This window comes from Geotrypetes seraphini, chromosome 9 (assembly GCF_902459505.1).
Source record: "Geotrypetes seraphini chromosome 9, aGeoSer1.1, whole genome shotgun sequence".
Taxonomy (NCBI): Eukaryota; Metazoa; Chordata; class Amphibia; order Gymnophiona; family Dermophiidae; genus Geotrypetes; species Geotrypetes seraphini.
The window spans coordinates 165,351,175-165,372,842 of NC_047092.1; the positions used below are offsets into that span (position 1 = coordinate 165,351,175).

At 43.8% G+C, this 21,668-nt stretch overlaps 1 protein-coding gene across 1 annotated transcript in view; it reads left to right on the forward strand.

Annotated features, from left to right (window-relative positions):
- The window catches only part of OTOL1 (otolin 1), a 70,298-nt gene that overhangs the window by 638 nt on the left and 47,992 nt on the right, over positions 1-21,668 (forward strand). Inside the window, exons 2-3 of the mRNA XM_033957783.1 lie at positions 8,749-8,824; positions 19,271-19,852. Coding sequence (XP_033813674.1) covers positions 19,273-19,852 — 580 coding nt within the window. The 5' untranslated portion in view covers positions 8,749-8,824; positions 19,271-19,272. The remainder of the gene's footprint in view (positions 1-8,748; positions 8,825-19,270; positions 19,853-21,668) is intronic.

A 21,668-nucleotide genomic window follows, 5' to 3' on the forward strand; every position in this document is an offset into this window, starting at 1 on the left:
TAGGCGCGTTCTGCCCAGACATAGCGCCTACCAGATGCTGTTGAGATGAAGGAAGGGGAACATACCATTTTCCCAAACCAGGGGGGCGGCGGGGGAGAGATAAATCTATAAGTGGGCACCTCCACTTAGGTGATCCAATGCCTTGCATCAAGATCTTATTCTTTAAGGCAGGGGTAGGGAACTCCGGTCCTCGAGAGCCGTATTCCAGTCGGGTTTTTAGGATTTCCCTAATGAATATGCACAGAGATCTATTTGCATGCACTGCTTTCAATGCATATTCATTGGGGAAATCCTAAAAACCCAATTGGAATATGGCTCTCGAGGACTGGAGTTCCCTACCCCTGCTTTAAGAGCATCTGGGTGCCAGATTCCATTATAGAAGGGAAGGGGTAAAACACGGACCTCGCGGATCTTAAAAATCTGAGGTCCGCGCCACTTGTAGTTTCTAGCTCTGACAGACCTCGATGACAATTGAGCTCTGACGGATCCGTCTCAGCATAGGGAGGGAAAAGTATTAGGATCTGTCAGCGCTAAAATGTCATCGAGGTCTGTCAGAGCCAGAGACTAAAAGTGGCGCGGACCTCAGATTTTTCAATGTACTGAAAACAACCAGACCCCCCCTAGGCAGGGTAAAATGGTTCATAGACAACCCCGCGAAAGACAAAGGCGCGCGCCGACAACTGAGCACAAGACGGAGGCGCGCGCCAAAGAAAATTACAGTTTTTAGGGGATCCGATGGGGGTTTTTGTTGGGGAGCCCCCCCCAGTTTACTTAATAGAGATTGCACCGGCGTTATGGGGGGTTTGGGGGGTTGTAACCGTCCACATTTTACTGTAAACTTAACTTTTTTCCTAAAAACAGGGAAAAAGTGATGTTTTCAGTAAAATGTGGGGGGTTACAACCCCCCAAACCTCCCACAACGCCCCCACAACGCGGCGCGATCTCTATTAAGTAAAGTGGGGGGGGTTCCCCCCCACGCCCCCACCGTCGGAGCCCTAAAAACAGTAATTTTGTGTGGCGCGCACTCCCGCGCTGCGCTCAATTGTCTGGGCGCGCCTTTGTCCCGGCGCGCTTTTGACCTGACACTGGGTAAGATAGGGATATAGCAAGCACAACCACCTCTCACTTTCTTTTACCAGGAAACCGGTTTAAAGGATTCGTTTGAGAGCCGCTCCAGCACTAGTCTCTGGCTCTGGCAGACCTCGATGACATTTTAGCGCTGACGGATCCTAATACTTTTCCCTCCTTATGCTGAGACGGAACCGTCAGAGCTAAATTGTCATAGAGGTCTGTCAGAGCCAGAAACTACAAGTGGCGCGGACCTCAGATTTTTAAGGACGTGCGGTTTTAGATCTGCGAGGGCCGTCAGATCCGCGTTTTACCCCTTCCCATTATAGAATACTAGAATAACCCAGTATTGGCAAGTCTCATATGTTTGCACCCAGTGGCGTAGCAAGGGTGAGTGATACCCCCCTTCCCAAACCCCCTGCTGCATGCGTGCATGCCCCCCTTCCCCCATACCTCTTTAATTTTCCCGGCGTGAGCAGCCTCACAAACTTGCTGCCCGCGTCCTGTCTGCGTTCCCTCTGACGTCGGGGCCAAGAGCTGGAATTGTGTTCTGTCAAAGAATTTTCAACCTTGCCTCAAGTTTCTCATGACCACGAATGATTTTTACTGTAATTCTCATCACTAGCTTCTTTCATTTTAGACTCTACAGAATCACAAAATTATTAGCAAAACTGAAATCTTTTTTTTTTTTTTAGCTCTTTGCCAAATGCAAAATTAGGTTCCATCACAAACAAAAATAGGCTTAGCTGCAATTATCCAATCATTTAAAAAAAAAAAAAAAAAATGTAATAGAGTAATTTAACATTGAAATTGACAGCGAGTGCTTATTAGCAGAAGCCGTGATCATATTGTATTTATTTTAAAAGGAAAAAAAGCTTTCACTTTCTAATGTAATCAAATGTGTTCAGGCAACTGGCAAATGTCTGTCAGATTTACAAAATAATTTTCCTTAGTAGGTGATTGCCAATGAATAGGCAATGAGAACAGGCTAATTGTCGGTGCTTCTTCCAACATCGCAGAAAAGGAAACAAATGTTGCTCTCTGGTGGAATGAAGAGTCTTTGCACCCGTTTGCTCCAAGAATTACATTGGCAAGAGGGCAATTGCAGAGCCAACTGCACAGTGAGTGATTGGCAGCTGGGATCTGTCGGTGCAAAACGATGCAATCATTTTCAGCTCTTCTACTCGTGTTATGTTTGATTCATGAAATTTGTGCAGCCAACATGCGACATCCTGCCTCATCGGTTTTGTTGAATCGGCTGTGCAAAATGACTGATCTTGTTGGCCGGCTCTGCGTAGATTGTCTTGAAATAAACCGTTAATTGGATTCTTCATACAATATATAAGAAATGGTTATTGAACCTGGTGACATAGACTATTGGTTCCCTGGTTGCCATCTCTTCAAGGACTTCCTTCTTTTAAAGGTGATGGAGACTTAGAGGGGACATGATAGAAACCTTCAAAATCCTTAAGGGCATAGAGAGAGTAAATAAGGACAGATTCTTCAAACTGAGGGGAGCCACAAGCACTAGGGGTCACTCGGAGAAATTGAAAGGGGACAGGTTTAGAACAAATGCTAGAAAATTCTTTTTTACGCAGAGGGTGGTGGACACATGGAACAAGCTTCCGGAGGAGGTGATAGGCCAGAACTCTGTACAGGGGTTCAAGAAGGGTTTGGATAGGTTCCTGGAGGATAAAGGGATAGAGGGGTACAGATAGAACTTGAGGTAGGTTATAAAAGTGGTCAGAAACCACTTCACAGGTCGCAGACCTGATGGGCCGCCGCGGGAGCGGACCGCTGGGCGAGATGGACCTCGGTCTGACCCAGTGGAGGCAACTTCTTATGTTCTTATGTTCTTATGTAATATTATTTTATTGAGAATGAACATTTTAATAGGCTATTAAGAGGCACTTTTACTAATGTATGCTAAAAAGTTAGGAGGCAGCTCTATAACAGGGCATCAACATTTAGGTGGCCAATTTGCACTGGATTCTGTATATGACACTGAAAAATCAGCATCCTGAAAAAAGGAGCACTACATAAGTGCTATGGCATAAACCAGTGTATCTAAACAAGACAATAAAAAGAGAGAACAATATACTAAGAATAGGGGTACAAAAAGTCAAAACAAGCTGAAGACCCCTCACAATCAATCGCATTAAAATATAAATATAGCAAACGTTAGTAATAAGCAAGAAACAACAAAGTAAATTTAATAACAGTTGTCAAAATTTTTATTCATATCACAATCTTATAGTATAATATAATAATATAATAATTTAGAATTGTGTAAAATCAATAGCCATCAACCAGTAGTCAATGACCATCAACATATAAACATATAGGACAAGACAAACAACAAAGACAAGAACTTCATGATCATGGGAAACAGAAACCAAAGAAATTCCACTCAAAAAAAATATATAATAAAGTTAGTCCAAAAAATAATCAAAAAAATGATGATAATGGTGTAAATAATCTCATAGAAAGAGCATATATGGCTCAAAAATGCGTGAACAAAAAAGGAATTCCATTCAAAAAAACTGAAAACAATTCAAGAAAAAATCCAGAGAATAGTACTAGTGTGGGCAATCTCTCAAGTGAAAATCAAACGTCACAACAGCGGCAACGGTTCAAAAAATCACGATGACAATCATCAGTGCAAAAAGAGATTCAAAAGAGCAGATCACAGAGAGTGAAATCAAATGTAGATCAGATAAATATAAAGAAAATCATTGCTTGGCGAAACCAGTGTATCACCAACTGTGCGCCTCCTGAGATTTCATGTGTGCCGTGACATACTGGCAAGGAGGAGAGTCATCCGTGCCAGCTGACTGCCTACAGGACCTGCCTCTTGTGGCGCGGATGACTCTCCTCCCCGCACCTCCCCTCCTCCAGGATCCCTCCACCGAAGTGGGTCGCGGCCAGATGGGCCTCAAAGCATGCGCAGTTGTCGACGCTACGACATAAGGCATGTGCGTGATGTCATTGCATCAACGGCCGCACACTTCTGGGTGCCTCCGCGCCAGGGCGCTGGGTTTAGTGTGCCACTGGCCGGAAAGTTTGCGAGACACTGGCATAAACAGTGCTCTGAGCTGGGTGATGTTTATAGAATAGGATTTGGCTCTAGGATCTGCACCACATTTTAGGCCTGAAACCTGGCGTTAATCAAGTTTCAAGTTTATTAAAAGTTTGTTGTACACGCAATATCAAATACTTCAATGCGTATGACAATTTAAAATTAGAAGACAAAAATAAAACAATTTATACAAATAAACACACAATGTATGTACACAAGTAATTAGCGATACAAAAGGGAAGAGGGGTGAACTACAATCTTTGAAGAAAGTAAGAGTACATTTAAGGAAAAACCAACATCAGGGGGCTGATGAAGAATGTTTTATAAATCTGGCTAAGCCTGAAAAGAGGATCGGGGAGGTTGTGACCTATACATAAGGTCTGGTTAAAATTAGGTATTTGAGCATGGGATTAATGATAGATGAATTATCCTATCTATGACTCAAATGCGTCTTTGTACAGGTAGTATTTGAATGTGCTTTTAAATTTTTCTAATGAGGTGTCTCCACGTAGATAGACTGGTAAACTAGGCATAGATCAAGTTTATTCTGTAACACTGTATGCAAATTCCAGGAATGCCCCTCCCATGGCCACGCCCTTTATGGATCCGCATGCAGAAATTGATGCTTGCATCTTTACAGAGTAGCAACTATAAAGATACACATGTAAATTCCAGTTATTGTCAATTGGCCCCAAATAATTGATTGTTAGCATCCAATTAGCAACACTGATTGGCTCGTTAAGCAATTAAATTGCATAGGCACATTGAGCATGGGCTCCAAATTGCCCACACAATTTTTAGTGCCTTAAATGAAACTAGGGGGGTAGTATATAAATGAATGTGCGCACAATTACGGGATCGGTTACAAAGCTGCGGCAGTGACGCGGCTGCGGCAAATGCACCGAAGCCCGTTCAATTCCTATGGGCTTTGGTGCATTTACCGTGGCAGGATTGCTGCCGTGACTTTGTATAAGGGGAGTGTGGTTTATTTATTATTTCATTTATCGGCCATCGACGACATAGACAATAAAATAGACAAAACTTAAAAATAATAAAAAAGGAGAATAACCTCTTGTCCGTCATTAGGTCATCAAAACTGCCAAAAATAAAATGCTAGGTAATTGGAAAGTCCTGCTTGAACAGGTATGTTTTAAAATGTTTATTAAATGGCGGTAGGGTTATGCAACCTCTCACCCCCTCTTTTACTAAGGTGCGCTAACCGATTGGTGCACGCTAATTGAATTAACGCATGCTAAATGCTAACACGTCCATAGACTAACATGCACGCGGTAGCGTTTAGTGCGCACTAATCTGTTAGCGCACCTTAGTAAAAGAGGACCTCAGTGTACTTGGAAGAGTATTCCATAATTGTGGTCCTGCTATCGAAAAATTACCGTTAATGGTAGAAGAATGCTGTACGTGTCTCAAATCAGGGAACCCCTACTTTCTTTTCCCCATTAATCTGTAAATATCTCTTAGAAGCATTCATGTGTACCACTTGTTCAAAATAGGTGAACACATTACAATTCAAGCTTCGGAAAAGCAGACACAACTCTATACGGTATTCTAAATTTTACTGGTAGCCAATGCATAAGAACATAAGAAGCGCCATCTCCGGATCAGACCATCGGTCCATCAAGTCCGGCGATCAGCAGACACAGAGGCCCCGCCAGGTGTACACCTGGCACAATTTTTAGTCACCCGTATCCTTCTAGGCCTCTCGTAGGAGATGTGCATCTAGTTTGCTTTTGAAACCTAAGGCGGTCGATTCCGCTGATGTTGGAATCTACCGACACGTCCAACAAGCCTTGGCTCTGCCTTTTCAACAACCTACAATGCCTGAAGTTTCATGGCCGATAATCCAATATACGAAGTAAATCAAACAGTAAAGGCAAAATACATTTGGCACATTTTGCAAGATGATACATTTGTTGTATCGTTCAACTAGCTTCTGCATTTTTGTTCTCAAAGCCAGGTGAGCACCACTTCCTTCCTTTACTTCATCATGCTTTGTCTTTTGCTCTCCGGGTCGCAGCGACGCACCCATGTCTCATCGCCGGTGACAGTTCTCTCCAAAATCCTCGGATCTTCTTCATACCATCTCAGGAATTGGGTCGCAACCTGCATACGCTGTTGCTTGTGCCGATTAGTAAACTGTTTGGGGACCTACCATTCACAGACTTTCCTGTTTCCCAAGTCATCATTCAATGCAGAGCCATAGCTGATATCCAAATTTGCATTCAATTGAAACACCGTTATCCGTCGGTCTTCTCTAATCAAGGCATCCGCCCTGTCAATGTGCTTTTGTGAGCGCGATGTTGATGGGCGACCAGAACTACCTTTATTGGTTACATCTGCTCTTCCCGCTTAAAATTTTTTTACCCACTCATAAACCTTTCATTGATTCATGGTGCTATACCAGGGGTCTCAAAGTCCCTCCTTGAGGGTCGCAATCTAGTTGGGTTTTCAGGATTTCCCCAGTGAATATGCATGAGATCTATGGGTTCATAGACAACCCCGCGAAAGACAAAGGCGCGCACCGCCAACTGAGCGCAAGACGGAGGCGCACACCGAAGAAAATTACAGTTTTTAGGGGATCCAATGGGGGGTTTTGTTGGGGAGCCCCCTCCAGTTTACTTAATAGAGATCGCGCCGGCGTTGTGGGGGGTTTGGGGGGTTGTAACCGTCCACATTTTACTGTAAACTTAACCTTTTCCCTAAAAACAGGGAAAAAGTGAAGTTTTCAGTAAAATGTGGGGGGTTACAACCCCCCAAACCCCCCACAACGCGGCACAATCTCTATTAAGTAAAGTGGGGGGTTCCCCCCCACGCCCCCCGTCGGAGCGCTAAAAACAGTAATTTTGTGCGGTGCGCGCCCCCGCGCTGTGCTCAATTGTCTGGGCACGCCTTTGTCCCGGCGCGCTTTTGACCTGACACCGATCTATGTGCATGCACTGCTTTCAATGCATATTCAAACCTGAAAACCTGACTGGATTGCGACCCTCAAGGAGGGACTTTGAGATCCCTGTGCTATACTGACAGAGTCAATATCTGATAGTGAATTTCCACAGGTTTCACTCCCTCTGCTCAAAGAAAGCGCACTACTGCATGTAATTCTTCAATGGTGCAATCTTGCAATGGAGCGTCCATGTTTCTGACCTCTCGGCGAGAGGGAGAATTAGAAGGGCTTGAGCATGTGCAGATGCATGCTCAAAGCCGGCAGAGACTGGGAAGAAGAAGATCTTCAAGCGGCACCGGCACTGGCACTTGTGAGCTGCGTGCCCGGTGCCAAAGGGGGGGTGAGTTAAAGTTGGTCGGGCGGGGGTTCCTGTTCTCGTGGGGGGGGGTGCCGATTCGAGCGGGGGGGGGGGGGGGGAGCAGTTCTCATGCCGGTGCCAGACGGGGGGTGAGTTAAAGTTGGTCGGGTGGGGGGTGCCTGTTCTCACGGGGGTGCCGGATCACGTGGGGGGGGGACTTTGCGAGCAGGGGGGGCAGCGCCCTGGCCTCGGGGGGGGGGGGGGGGGAACGTATCAAAGCGAGTTTCCATTATTTCCTATGGAGAAACTCGCTTTGATAAACAAGCATTTTGGATTATGAGCATGCTCCTGGAACGGATTATGCTCGTAATCCAAGGTACCACTGTATCTGCCATTATGTTTCTATGTAAGTGTTCATGTGTAACTTATAGGCTATTGGAAGGGTGATTATACTCCTCCATGTCAAGAGAGACAAGCAGATCCATACCTGGGGATGTGGTTTTTATTTCTCTGTTGAGTACACAGGAAAAGCAGTAGCTCATGTCATGGGGGGGCAAAGGCTGAACTGACAATATATTTATACATAGGAGGGAGGGGGGATGGTATAAAGTTCTATTAAAGGTTTAATCAATAGATAAGAATACAATATTTATATGATATTTTTGATTGAAATTTTTGTAGGAAGGGTGGGTGGGGAGGGAATAAATTTATGTATTTACTATGACAATAGAAAGAAATTCAAGTGATGTGTAAAAGTTTTAAATGATGTAATATTGTGTACTTGTTGTAAGATGAAAAATGAATAAAGAATTTGAAAAAAAAAGAACTGGATCAGCTGATCCTCCTTGACATGGAGTTATACGACTATTTTTTCAGTGGGGGAATTCTTCTGCTTAAAGACAGAGCGGGGTCTGTTTGTCCACCTATCCCTCATCCTAAGAAATCGTTCTTCTGAAGCAGTCTGGGAAGTAATTATCTACTCCCTGGGCTTATTTTCTTTATGCTTTGCCATTCATGGGTTTAATAGAACTCTAGCTGTTTCCTGGCAAATTACATGCTAACTTTATTCTGGAACAAAGAAGGAGTTTTCGCCCTACAGTATGCAGGGAATGCTAGTCTATTATCTTTGCAAATAATAAGTATCGGCGGTAATAATGACTCGGTGTTCTGAGTTCTGATCAAACTGTGAATAGGTTTAATTATAAGAAAGCACTGATGCACAGACCCTCACTATCTTGTGAGGTTTCATAAACACTATTATTTACGGTAGAGGTGTTCCGGCATAATGAATATATTTATTTTTGTGCAGTATAATGAGACCTTGTTCATCTTTTTGTATTTAAGAGCCCCTCATGCAGTTGTGCTCCCAGATTCAGGAGAATTGACAAAGAAGATTGTTTATCTGAAGATTTGCAGGCAGGTAAAAAGATTTACCAGTGTTTACCTTTGAAACTGTACGGCTGATATGAGGTTTGGGGGTACATTACGAACATGAAGGGAAACCACACAGGAATTGTTCCAAAATGTTATTTTTGCTTGCTTTTAATAATAATAATAATAATAATAATAATTTATTTCTTATATACCGCTATACCGTGAAGTTCGAAGCGGTTTACAATAAAGATACATTTGACAGTACATGGGATAGAAACGGTTTACAATAAAGATACATTTAGTCAGTACATGGGATACAAGTTACAGTAAAGATATATTTTGTCAGTACATGGGATGCAAGTGGGTTACAATACAAGTGGTTTACTATCAAGGTGCATTTTGTCAGTGTAAGGGATACAGGTGGGTTACCATATTATTTATTATTTATTATTTATTTTTTTTATTTATTCAATTTTCTATACCGTTCTACCAGGGGAGCTCAGAACGGTTTACATGAATTTATTCAGGTACCCAAGCAGTTTTCCCTCTCTGTCCCGGTGGGCTCACAATCTATCTATCGTACCTGGGGCAATGGGGGGAATTAAGTGACTTGCCCAGGGTCACAAGGAGCAGCAGGGCTTGAACCCACAACCTCAGGGTACTGAGGCTGTAGCTTTAACCACTGTGCCACACTCCCCCCATAAAGATACATTTAGTCAGTACATGGGTTACAATAAAGATACATTATGTCAGTACATGAGATTCCAGGTGGAAAGTATAATTAGTTTCGGGCCTTGGAATTAGGGGGCGAGGTGGAAGGGTCATGGCGAGGAAGAGTTGGGTATGGGAATTTAGAATTTGTTAAACAGTCGAGTTTTCAGGGATTTTCTAAAAACTCGACTGTTTAACAAATTCTAAATTCCCATACCCAACTCTTCCTCGCCATGACCTTCCACCTCGCCCCCTAATTCCAAGGCCCGAAACTAATTATACTTTCCACCTTGAATCTCATGTACTGACAAAACGTATCTTTATTGTAACCCATGCTTTTGACCTTAATTAAAGCATTAATTATTTTGCAATGAAACAATTATATGCTAATAAAGAGGCCCTTTTACTAAACTATGCTAGAATCCGGTCTTAGCACATTTTAACGTAGGACTTTCCTGCGTGCTAAAGTCAGACTCAGCGCAGCATAATTTCAGGCTTTATTCTTATGTTGTTGTTTTTTTTGGTCATGTGCTAATATTTGGAGAGAAAATTATGGCCTATTTCGTAAACATCTTAAAGAATTTTTATTCTCAATATACATAATAGTGAGAAATTTATTTAAGTATTTATATAATAATCACTTATAGCCTAAGTGGTTCACATTCAGGTACTCAAGCATTTTTCCCTATCTGTCCCAGTGGACTCACGCTCTATCTAATGTACCTGGAACAATGGGGAATTAAGTGACTTGCCCAAGGTCACAAGGAGCAGGATGGGATTTGAACCCACAATCTTAGGGTGCTGAGGCTGTACCTCTAACAACTGTGCCACACCCTTAGGGGTCCTTTTATCAACCTGCGGTAGGGGTTTAATGTGCGTTAAACCACCTGCTGCGCTAGCCGCTAACGCCTGCGTTGAGCAGGCGTTAGTTTTTTAGCTGGCCGCGGGGGTTAGCGCATGATGAAATCACCGATGCGCTAACCCCACTAGCGAGGCTTGATAAAAGGACCCCTTAGATTAGATGGTTATGAGATTGTCATTACAATTCCTGGTAATGCCCAGCTTCTTTATTGTATGCCGCATAGAACTCTTTGGGTAGGGTTACCAGTCGTTCGTGAAAACCTGGACATGTCCTCTTTGTAGAGGACTGCCCAGGGCCCGGATGGACTTTCTAAAACCTGGCAGTTTGTTCGGGTTTTGGAAAGCCCCAACGAGCTCTGGTTGCATCTGGGGGGGCCTCTGAGCATGTGCGGATGACGTCACACGCATCTGCGTATACTCCAGGCTCTCCAGACGTGGCTGAAGCTCCTTGTAAAGAGAGGAGGCTTTCTGAGGGTGGGGCTGGAGGGCGTAACTGGGCAGGGCTGGAGAGGGAACCAGGTGGGGCTGGTGCAGAACAGGGCGGGGCTCAAGGTGGAATGGGGCAGGGTTTAAAAAACATGGTAACCCTATCTTTGGGGTAATTGCGGGATAGAAGATTGAGTTTTATTGTTTGCTTAAGTTCAGGACCGGTAAAAAGTTAATTTCAGGAGCCCATATCACCGCCTATTTAGGAGATGGTAAGTATTCCTGTATTAAATCCACATTTCCTCTAAGCTGAGTGGGAATCCTTGAACTGCCTTGCTGACAGTTGGGGGGCGGTGAGGACAGACAGGTTTCCTGGAAGCCTGCAGAGCTTGCCTGTCTCTCACTACTGAAAATGTTAAAGTGAAACAGCACCCCCCACTGGCAGGACTGTAAGTGGAGGACTCCCACTGAACTCTGAGGGAACAGTGATGCTAATCCCAATGTGCTAAAATAGATAGAGAGCGATCCCGGCAGGCGGTTGGGGGCGTGATTCCGATCAGTCCCCCCGGTCACGGATCGGATCCAATCCATGCCCTTAGTGAATCTAGCCCTAAGTATCTACCTTCATATTCTATAAATTATGCCCAAGTTAGACACACAATTGGGTGTGTGGTTATAGAAAAGGGCTAGTTGAATGCATGACATAATTAACAATAACTTGGCAATAATTTGCATTAACAAGCAATAACATGCTAATTTTCTGTTGTGCACGTAACAAACATACCTCTTTTGATATACAACTACACTCCCTGTAGATAAGTTGACGAAGCTGGAGAAAATATTTCTTCACTCAACGTGTAATTAAACTATGGACTTTGTTGCCAGAGAATGTGGTGAAAGCAATTAGCTTAGCAGGGTTTAAAAACTTCCTAAAAGAAAAGTGCATAAGCTATTATTAAGATGGATTTGGCAAAATCCACCGCTTATTCCTATGATAAGCAGTATAAAATCTCTTTTACTGTTTGGGATCTTGCCGGGTACTTGTGATCTGGGTTGGCCACTTTTGGAAACAGGATACTGGGATTGATGGACCTTTGGTCTGTCCCAGTATGGCAAATCTAATGCTCTTATGTTGGATCATCAGAAGGTGCACTGAACTGAATTGTCAGATAGACAACATCATAACATCATAAATGCTATAATTTTTTTAAACTGCAAAACAAAATTTAAAACACTTTGCTATTCCCAGTTCCTATTTCAATTATATCAGCATAGTATTTACTTTTCGATGAAAAAAAATTAACCTTCCTTTTACAAAACCGTAATAGCGGTTTTCGGTGCAGGCCGGCGTGCTGAATGCTCTGCGCTGCTCCCGATGCTCATAAGAACTCTTTGAGTGTCGGGAGCAGCGCAGAGCATTCAGCGCGCTGGCCTGCGCTAAAAACTGCTGTCACAGATTTGTAAAAGGAGGATGGGGTGGGGTAAATTAGACTTATCTTTGTAACCACCTGACATGGCCCATATTTCGCAAAGTTGCATCATGGGACGCTGTTTTCATTAGCTCAGGAACCATCCCTGACCCAGATTGTTAGATCATAACTGTAACACTGCATGCATCCTTTATGACCATCCTTGCCCCGGCCCCTCCTTAGCCATGCCCTCTTTTGAGTTGTGTATTTATTTATTTTTCTATACCATTCTCCCAGGGGAGCTCAGAACGGGTTACATGAATTTATTCAGGTACTCAAACCATTTTCCCTGTCTGTCCTGCTGGGCTCACAATCTATCTAATGTACCTGGGGTCAATGGGGTAAAGTGACTTGCCCAGAGTCACAAGGAGCAGCATGGGTTTGAACCCACTACCTCAGGGTGCTGAGGCTGTAGCTTTAACCACTGCAGCACTCTAGAAATTAAAATGTAGTAAAAGTGAGCCAAGTATAGGACAATCAAGTCATTGTGACATCACTGAGGAGGTTGGCTCTTATTGGTGGAAGGAGGCATTGTGATGTCACAATACCAGTTCTGGTTATCAGAGGCTGAAGCTTTTCACACTATTCATTTATTCAATTTTCTATACTGTTCTCCCAGGGGAACTCAGAACGGTTTACATGGATTTTTATTCAGGCACTCAAACATTTTTCCTTGTCTGTTCTGGTGAGCTCACAATCTATCTAATGTACCTGGGGTCAATGGGGTAATTAAGTGACTTGCCCAGAGTCACAAGGAGCAGCATGGGTTTGAACCCACTACCTCAGGGTGCTGAGGCTGTAGCTTTAACCACTGCAACATTCTAGAAATCAAAATGTAGTAAAGTGAGCCACTGTGACATCACTAATGAGGTTGGCTCTTAGGCTTTGGTAGAATGAGGCATTATGATGTCACAATATCAGCTCTGGTTATCAGAAGCTGAAGCGTTTCACACTATTTATTTATTAAATTTTCTATATTGTTCTCTCAGGGGAGCTCAGAATGGTTTACATGGATTTATTCAGATACTCAAACATTTTTCCCTGTCTGTTCTGGTGAGCTCAAAATCTATCTAATGTACCTGGGGCAATGGAGGGATTAAGTGACTTGCCCAGGATCACAAGGAGCAGCATGGGTTTGAACCCACAACCTCAGGGTGCTGAGGCTGTAGCTTTAACCACTGCAGCACTCTAGAAATCAAAATGTAGTAAAAGTGAGCCAAGTATAGGACAATCAAGTCATTGTGACATCACTGAGGAGGTTGGCTCTTATTGGTGGAAGGAGGCATTGTGATGTCACAATACCAGTTCTGGTTATCAGAGGCTGAAGCTTTTCACACTATTCATTTATTCAATTTTCTATACTGTTCTCCCAGGGGAACTCAGAACGGTTTACATGGATTTTTATTCAGGCACTCAAACATTTTTCCTTGTCTGTTCTGGTGAGCTCAAAATCTATCTAATGTACCTGGGGCATTGAGGAGATTAAGTGACTTGCCCAGGGTCACAAGAAGCAGCGGGTGTTTCAATCCACAACCCTAGGGTGCTGAGGTTGTAGCTTTAACCACTGTGCCACACTCTTCAATAGCATACAGCTAAATTGGCACCCAAATCATAATTAGTGCCAAATAAATTCTTTTTAACTCCAATAATTAAATCATTGGAGCCCATTAACTAATTATTTTGGGGGTGACGGGACTAAATCGCGTGAGACAACGGCGCGCTGACAACTGAGCGCAGACAACTGAGCGCAAGGTTGACGGCGCGCCGAAGAAAAGCACTATTTTAAAGGGCTCCGACGGGGGTGTGTGTGTGGGAAACCCCCCCACTTTATTTAACAGACATTGCACTGCCGTTGTGGGGGATTTGGGGGGTTGAAACCCCCCACATTATACTTAAAACTGAACTTTTTCCCTAAAAAACAGGCAAAAAGTTTGGTTTCAAGTATAATGAGGGGGGTTACAACCCCCCAAACCCCCCACAACGCCAGCGCGATGTCTGTTAAGTAAAGTAGGGGGGTTCCCCACCAACACCCCCTGTCGGAACCCTTTAAAATAGTGCTTTTCTTCGGCGCACCGTCAACCTTGCGCTCAGCTGTCGGCGCGCCGTTGTCTCGCGCAGTTTTGTCTATGAACCTATTTTGGGTGCCGATCTGGGGTTTGACAGCAAATGCATTGTACCAGTGAATGGAGCGTGAGCATGTTATAGGCGTTTTGCCTAGCAACATGCATATCTTATAGAATAGTATCAGATGTTTCTATTGCAAGGCCCACTCAATGTGCCAGCAATACCTGCCGTTGACTGGCATAAGCTGTATCAAAGCAGCTTTGTGCTACTATTTTGTAACGGGTTAGGCCACCTTAATGCTGTCATAGACCTGGCGCTAAGCACACTTCTTTGTTGCACCTCCATCTGGGTGACGGCTTATAGAACGGCCCCCGTTGACATGACTTTTTTGGAGCGATGCTTATAATGTTTTCGGCTTTGGAGTTTTAATAACGTCAACGTGCCTTACTGTGCTTTTCTGTTCCAGACCTTTAAGGGCAATGTCCCATCACAGCGTCATGTGTGCTTAAATGAGTATATGTTGAGGTAAGGGAAATAAGAGCAGCAATTACTTTCTCAGCCTTGAACTATTTTTAATCCTGCGTTGTAATTAACTGTTTTTTTTTAACTCTCTAGAAGAGTGATTGTTCAGCTCAAGGAGATGATCGCTAAAGCAAACCACTGAAAGGGAAACGCACACTTGGAAAAACTCAATTTGGCTGGTGGGAGATCAGAAGAAATCTCTGTGAGCCCCTTACACTAGTCTGTTCATCCTACACAATTATCAAATCTAGCAGTTCTGGGAACAGACGATTGATTTTCAAGAATATAACCAAATATGCAGCGGAAACTACTGTATCTTTCACTCCATAAGACACACTTTTCCACCCCCAAAAAGGGGGTGGAAATAAGGTTGCATCTTAAGGAGCGAATATTAAAAAACAAAACCTTGCATCTTTTTTTTTTTTTTCATTCCGGCTCCCAGCACGCTTTCCGTGCTCCTGCCTCTCTTCTGGCAGTGGCAGAGCGGTGCACGAGGCAGGCGTGCACTTTTTGTATGCCTGCCTGGTCTTGCGTTGCAATCTGAATAGTTGCCGTCGGTTATTGCGAGTCCCACAAGAACTCACGGCAGCCATTTGGAGTGCAGCGCGGGACCAGGCAGGCATGGAAAAAGCGCACACCTGCCTTGTGCACTGCTGTGCCGTTGCAGAAAGAGAGTGGGGAACCAAGGCAGGAGCGTGGAAAGTGCGCTGGGAGCCAGGATGCAAAAAAATAAATAAATAAATAAATAAATAAAAAAGGGGGCTGCCTTGGGGCTGGCTGGCTGCCACTACACGGGCCTACTATTAGAAGTGCTCACCACTAGACGTGCCCTTTACCCTGTCCCGGCCTACCACTAGACCACCAGAGAGGCAACAGGATACAGGGCACACCATTTGGTTCAGAATTTTTTTTTTTCTTGGTTTTTCCTCCTCTACAGGTGGGTGCGTCTTATGGTCAGGTGCATCTTATAGAGCGAAAAATAGAATAATAGCAAATATTACAATCTGAATTTTATTCTCTCCTTGACCAGGGTGCTCTGTAAGTTAATGATTCAGAGTTCAGTAGGAATGGATGAAATGTCAATGCATTTCTGCCATTTAGAATTGTATTGTTAGTGCTTCCTGACTTTGTTTGTAATGTAAGCATGAGCTTTGGATGTATTGACTGCATTTCCAATAAACATTATAAAAAAACAGAAAGTATAAAAATGTCTAAAGGAGTGTTACCCAACCGCAGGTCACTAGATGGAAACCTTGAGCTGAATTTTGGCAAACTTGAAGCTGGGAGTATTGAGATACTTGGAGTTTCCCTTAAACTCCTAAAAAACCCTTTGGTTGAATTTTTCTGGTCTTTACCTGTTGCTGTGCAAAAGTGATCTGGTCATAAAGAAGGCAATTCTAAAACAGGGTGTTTGGTGGGAACGTACTCTACAAACATAGTTATCTATTTTCCTTATTTGCTCTTAAAAGTTGGGATCAAGCCAGTGGTGTAACAAGGGTTAATGGCTCCTTTCTCCCTGCCCTGCTCCTATACCTCTTTAACTTTCCTGGCACGGGCAGCATTACAGACTTGCCGTCTGCGTGGTGTTGGCTCTCCCTCCGATGTCACTTTCTAAGAGAGCGCTGACGCTGACGTGAGTAGCAAGTTCGTGATACTGCTCACGCCGGGAAAATTAAAGTGGTAAGAAGGAAGGGAAGGAGCAGGAAGCAGACAGGAGGATGGATGCCGGCGCCCCCACTAAGACGACACTGGGGGCGGACCCTCCCCCCCTGCTTACTAAGCCACTGGATCAAGTATTTATGCCTAGTTATCACAGATGCACACATACTCTCTAATTCTATAAAAAGCACAAAAAATTGTGCATACAAATTTCGTACGCCATTGACCACCACTCTCTGAAGTCTTCCATTTAGCCAATCGTTGACCCATGCAGTTAGTTTCTCACCTAACCCCATCGATTTCATCTTGTTTAATAGTCTACGGTGTGGGACACTGTCAAACGCTTTACTGAAATCCAAGTATACTATGTCCAGAGACTCTCCCGAGTCTAGCTTTCCTGTCACGCAATCAAAGAAGCTGATGAGATTGGACTGGCATGACCTGCCCCTAGTGAATCCATGTTGACAGGGATCCCTCAGATTCCCCTCATCCAATATCGTGTCTAATTTCCCTTTAAGTAGAGTTTCCATGAGTTTACACACTATTGATGTGAGACTTACTGGTCTGTAATTCGCAGCCTCCGTTCTGCAACCCTTTTTGTGCAGAGGAACAACATTGGCAGCTTTCCAGTCCAGGGGGACCCTCCCCGTACTTAAGGAGAGATTGAAGAGCATGGCTAACGGTTCCGCCAAAACATCGCATAGCTCTCTGAGCACTCTTGGGTGCAGATTGTCCGGTTCCATGGCTTTGTTCACCTTGAGTCTTGACAGTTCTCTGTAAACATCAGCTGGGGTGAACTCAAACTCCTGAAATGGGTCATCCAATGCTTTGCTTTGCATCCAGCCGAGGCCCGTGAAATTATTTGAATATCAATCTCCATTTTCAAATCGGGCATTTACCAGACTCATAGGATTTTAACAGCGATTTTAGAGGAATCCGGGTCTGAGTTTCATTTATTTGATACATTTTGAGTGTTGTACTGAATCCCAGTTTTGGTTCCACTTTTCTACATATTTTTAAATAGAACAAACTCATCTAGGTCTTAGAGCAGTATTTCTCAACTCGGTCGTGGAGTACCCCCATGCCAGTCATTCTAATTTCTAATGCTCTTGTGAATTTTGGAAGTGACATTTAAATACCACCTGTTGAGCTGTCATTTGGGATTTTTTTTTTTCTGTAATGGTTTATGGTATGTCTAGTAAGATTGATATGTGGTCCTTGATTTGAAACGAAAACTTAACAAGGAGTAAACTCAAAACAGGATCCTAAATAGAAGAAAATGGTACAAAATTCTGCAAATGAGAACAAGAAACTGTGGACGAGGATGTTCTAAAAGACAATTTATTTATCACTTCACAATATGTTGGTCCTGCCAGACCCTACACCAGGGGTGTCAAAGTCCCTCCTCGAGGGCCGCCATCCAGTCGGGTTTACAGGATTTCCCCAATGAATATGCATGAGATCTATTCGCATACAATGAAAGCAGTGCACGCAAATAGATCTCATGCATATTCATTGGGGAAATTCTGAAAACCCGACTGGATGGCGGCCCTCGTGGAGGGACTTTGACACCCCTGCCCTACACGGTCCGTGTTTCGGCGAACACGCCTTCCTAAGGGGCCCAGTTGGATATTAAAGTCTCAGATAAAAAACGTAGACTAAAAAAAACAGTATATGTGTCTTTGAAATATCGATGCGCAAAACTCTCTGGCCAATTCTTGAACAGGCAGCTGCAATGATGGCTTCAGGCAACCCCGTTCCCAGAGGAGCAACATAGGTGGACTATTATATTTGCATTTCTATTTGTTTTATGGTGAAGAGTGATAAATAAATCATCTTTTAGAACATCCTCAGCCACAGTTTTTTGGGTTCTCATCGCTTGGATTGCCTTTTTTTTGTTTGTTTGTTTCTTGCTATTCTGCATTGCTGTGGTTAACCCACAAAATCCTGCACAGCAGCACCAGCCTGGCTCCTTTTACGAAGGTGCGTTAGGGCCTTAATGTGCGGAATAGCATGCACGCTAAAGAACATAAGAACATAAGAAACGCCTTCACCGGATCAGACCGAGGTCCATCTAGTCTGGCGCTCCGCACACGCGGCGGCCCATTTAGGTACTCCTTTTTGGAGACCCGACTTTACCGTATCCCTCAGTATGATATGCAAGAAGGTGTGCATCCAACCTGCGCTTGAATCCCAGTACAGTAGTCTCCGCCACAACCTCCTCCGGGAGTGCGTTCCAAGCACCCACCACTCGCTGTGTTGTGGCGGAGACTACTGTACTGGGATACACGCGCAGGTTGGACGCACACCTTCTTGCATATCATATTGAGGGATACGGTAAAGTCGGGTCTCCAAAAAGGAGTACCTAAATGGGCCGCCGCGTGTGCGGAGCACCGGACTAGATGGACCTCGGTCTGATCTGGTGAAGGCGTTTCTTATGTTCTTACGTTCTTTAGCGCGCATGCTATTCCGCACGTGCTAGCTGCTACCGCCTCCTCTTGAGCAGGTGGTAGTTTTTCAGCTAGCGCGCGCTAAAAACGCTAGGGCACCTTTGTAAAAGGAGCCCTAAATCTCATTCTCATCGTATTTGATTCAGGGCAGCTAACAATATGGAACTTAATGCATTTTAATGAAAGGGCTCCATAGAGCTGTATGTTTAAATGACAGGTACGTTTTCAGTAACGTACAACCGCCAGCCGATAATGTTATGCAGCCTAGAATCTGAAGTTTCCCATCATATCTGCAACTCTTACTTTACCTCTGGCTTTTGTACCTTGCAGGGATGTCCTCCGAACTACTGATACTGGTTTTGCTCAGCACCAGCTGTATAGTAAAATCAACAGCTCTCTTTAGCCTGACTTCCAACCCGGCATTCACAATGGATACGCTTAATGGTATGGAAACGGAAGATCTTAAACAAGCATCCACTGTTCCTCTTGACTTAGCGCAGGGAACGACGGAAACTGATCCTGCCACAGGTGGTGGGATTCAAGAGACTTCCCAGACCTCTGCGACATTACCAGCGACCTTTCGTTTTAACAATGTAGCAGATGGGATGGAAAACAACGTCGACCTACAAGAGCCGAAGTCCACCGCCGGCCTCAAACCGCCGCCGGCTGTGGAATTATTCACCACCCCGGACACTGAGAGCGCTTTCATTGTGGCCGATGGAATTTTACAACATGAGAGCATCAATGGCGTCCTTGTGCCATCACGTGATGCGGACAAAGGCGCGGCATCTGATCATCTTTTCGCTTCTTTCTTCGATACGCCGAAGAACAGGACAACAGAGAAGCAGTGCTTTTGTAACACTCCAGGGCCTGAAGGACAAAAGGGAGTCCAAGGTGAAAGAGGAGATTCAGGTAATCTTACCTGCTAATGCTTTGCCTTCCTTAATTATCTGCAACTGATCCCTTTCTGTAACAGAAAGGATTTTAGCCTCAATCCAGTTCCATGGTGAGACTTGTTCTAACAGGGCTATTAGTAAGTAAAAGTGACATAGGTTGATCTAAGTTTCCAATGGAAGCAAACGTGTTTGATGTCAGTAAACAGAAATTACGTTTGGATCTGCATGTCTTGATTCTTTCTTTCTTCCTTTTTTTAATAATGATGACTTTTATTTTATTTTTATATTTATTTATCATTTTCATATTAAAACAATCAAGTATAAACTTGTACAGAAAGCTTTAAGCATAAGATAATACTTTGAAAATTGATTATATAAAGAAACAATGAATGCTTAAACTAAGCTCTAGTCCCCAATTAATGGGTTCCAAGATTTAACTTAACGGAATCAAGAAAAATTAATAAAGAATACAAAGGCTGACTTGGCTGAGATCAAGTTGAAATAGTCACCTCATTACAATCTCTAATATTGGGCTTTTTAGATCTTACCTTTTCCCTTCTCCAGTCGCGACAGTGATAGAAAAGTTGTTAACTGAGCAGGTTCAAAAAATACATACTTTTGAGAAGAATAATGCACCACACACTTACAAGGATGACGTAAATAAAATGTCGCCCCTAAGGCCAGAACCCCAGGTTTGAACAACAAGAATTCTTTCCTACGTTTTTGGGTATTCCTGGCCAAATCCGGATACATTTGTACTTTTAAACATAAAAAATCCTTTTGCTTAAAGAAATTTTTCATAAGCCAATTTTTATCCGGTGCCGTTGCTGCCGTCAATAACAGTGTAGCAAGTGTAACTAATTCTCTATCAGACAACTCAAGCAATTCTGTACTTGTGGTTCCCCATAATTTGAAAAATCTGTCCCTGTCCACTTTTTCTATGCCCTTCATGATCTTGAAGATTTCTATCATGTCTCCTCTGAGTCGTCGCTTTTCCAGCGAGAAAAGTCCCAGCTTTTTCAGTCTGTCAGGGTATGGGGGACCTCTCATACACTGACAGACTGAAAAAGCTGGGGCTTTTCTCGCTGGAAAAGCGACGACTCAGAGGAGACATGATAGAAACCTTCAAGATCATGAAGGGCATAGAAAAAGTGGACAGGGACAGATTTTTCAAATTATGGGGAACCACAAGTACAAGGGGGCACTCAGAGAAATTGAGAGGGGAAAGGTTTAGAACAAACGCCAGGAAGTTCTTTTTCACCCAGAGGGTGGTGGATACATGGAACGCGTTACCGGAGGATGTGATAAGCAGAAGCACGCTACAGGGCTTCAAAGAGGGTCTGGACAGGTACCTGGAGGACAAAGGGATTGAGGGGTACAGATAGGAGTAGAGGTAAGGTTAGAGCAGGAGTGTCAAAGTCCCTCCTCGAGGGCCGAAATCCAGTCGGGTTTTCAGGATTTCCCCAAATTAATATGCATAAGATCTATTTGCATGCACTGCTTTCATTGTATGCTAATAGATCTCATGCATATTCATTGGGGAAATCCTGAAAACCCGTCTGGATTGCGGCCCTCGAGGAGGGACTTTGACACCCCTGGGTTAGAGGGATAGGATTAGAGGTAATTTGTAAAATTAGTCAGAGACCACTGTTCAGGCAGTGGGCCTGATGGGCCGCCGCGAGAGCGGACCCTGGGCGAGATGGACCTCTGGTCTGCCTCAGCGGAGGCAACTTCTTATGTTCTTATGTTCTTAGGAGCAATTCCTTGCTGCTGATTTTGTGGTTTTGCTGGCAAATAATAAACCTGAGATAGCGGTGACTTTTAAATACAAT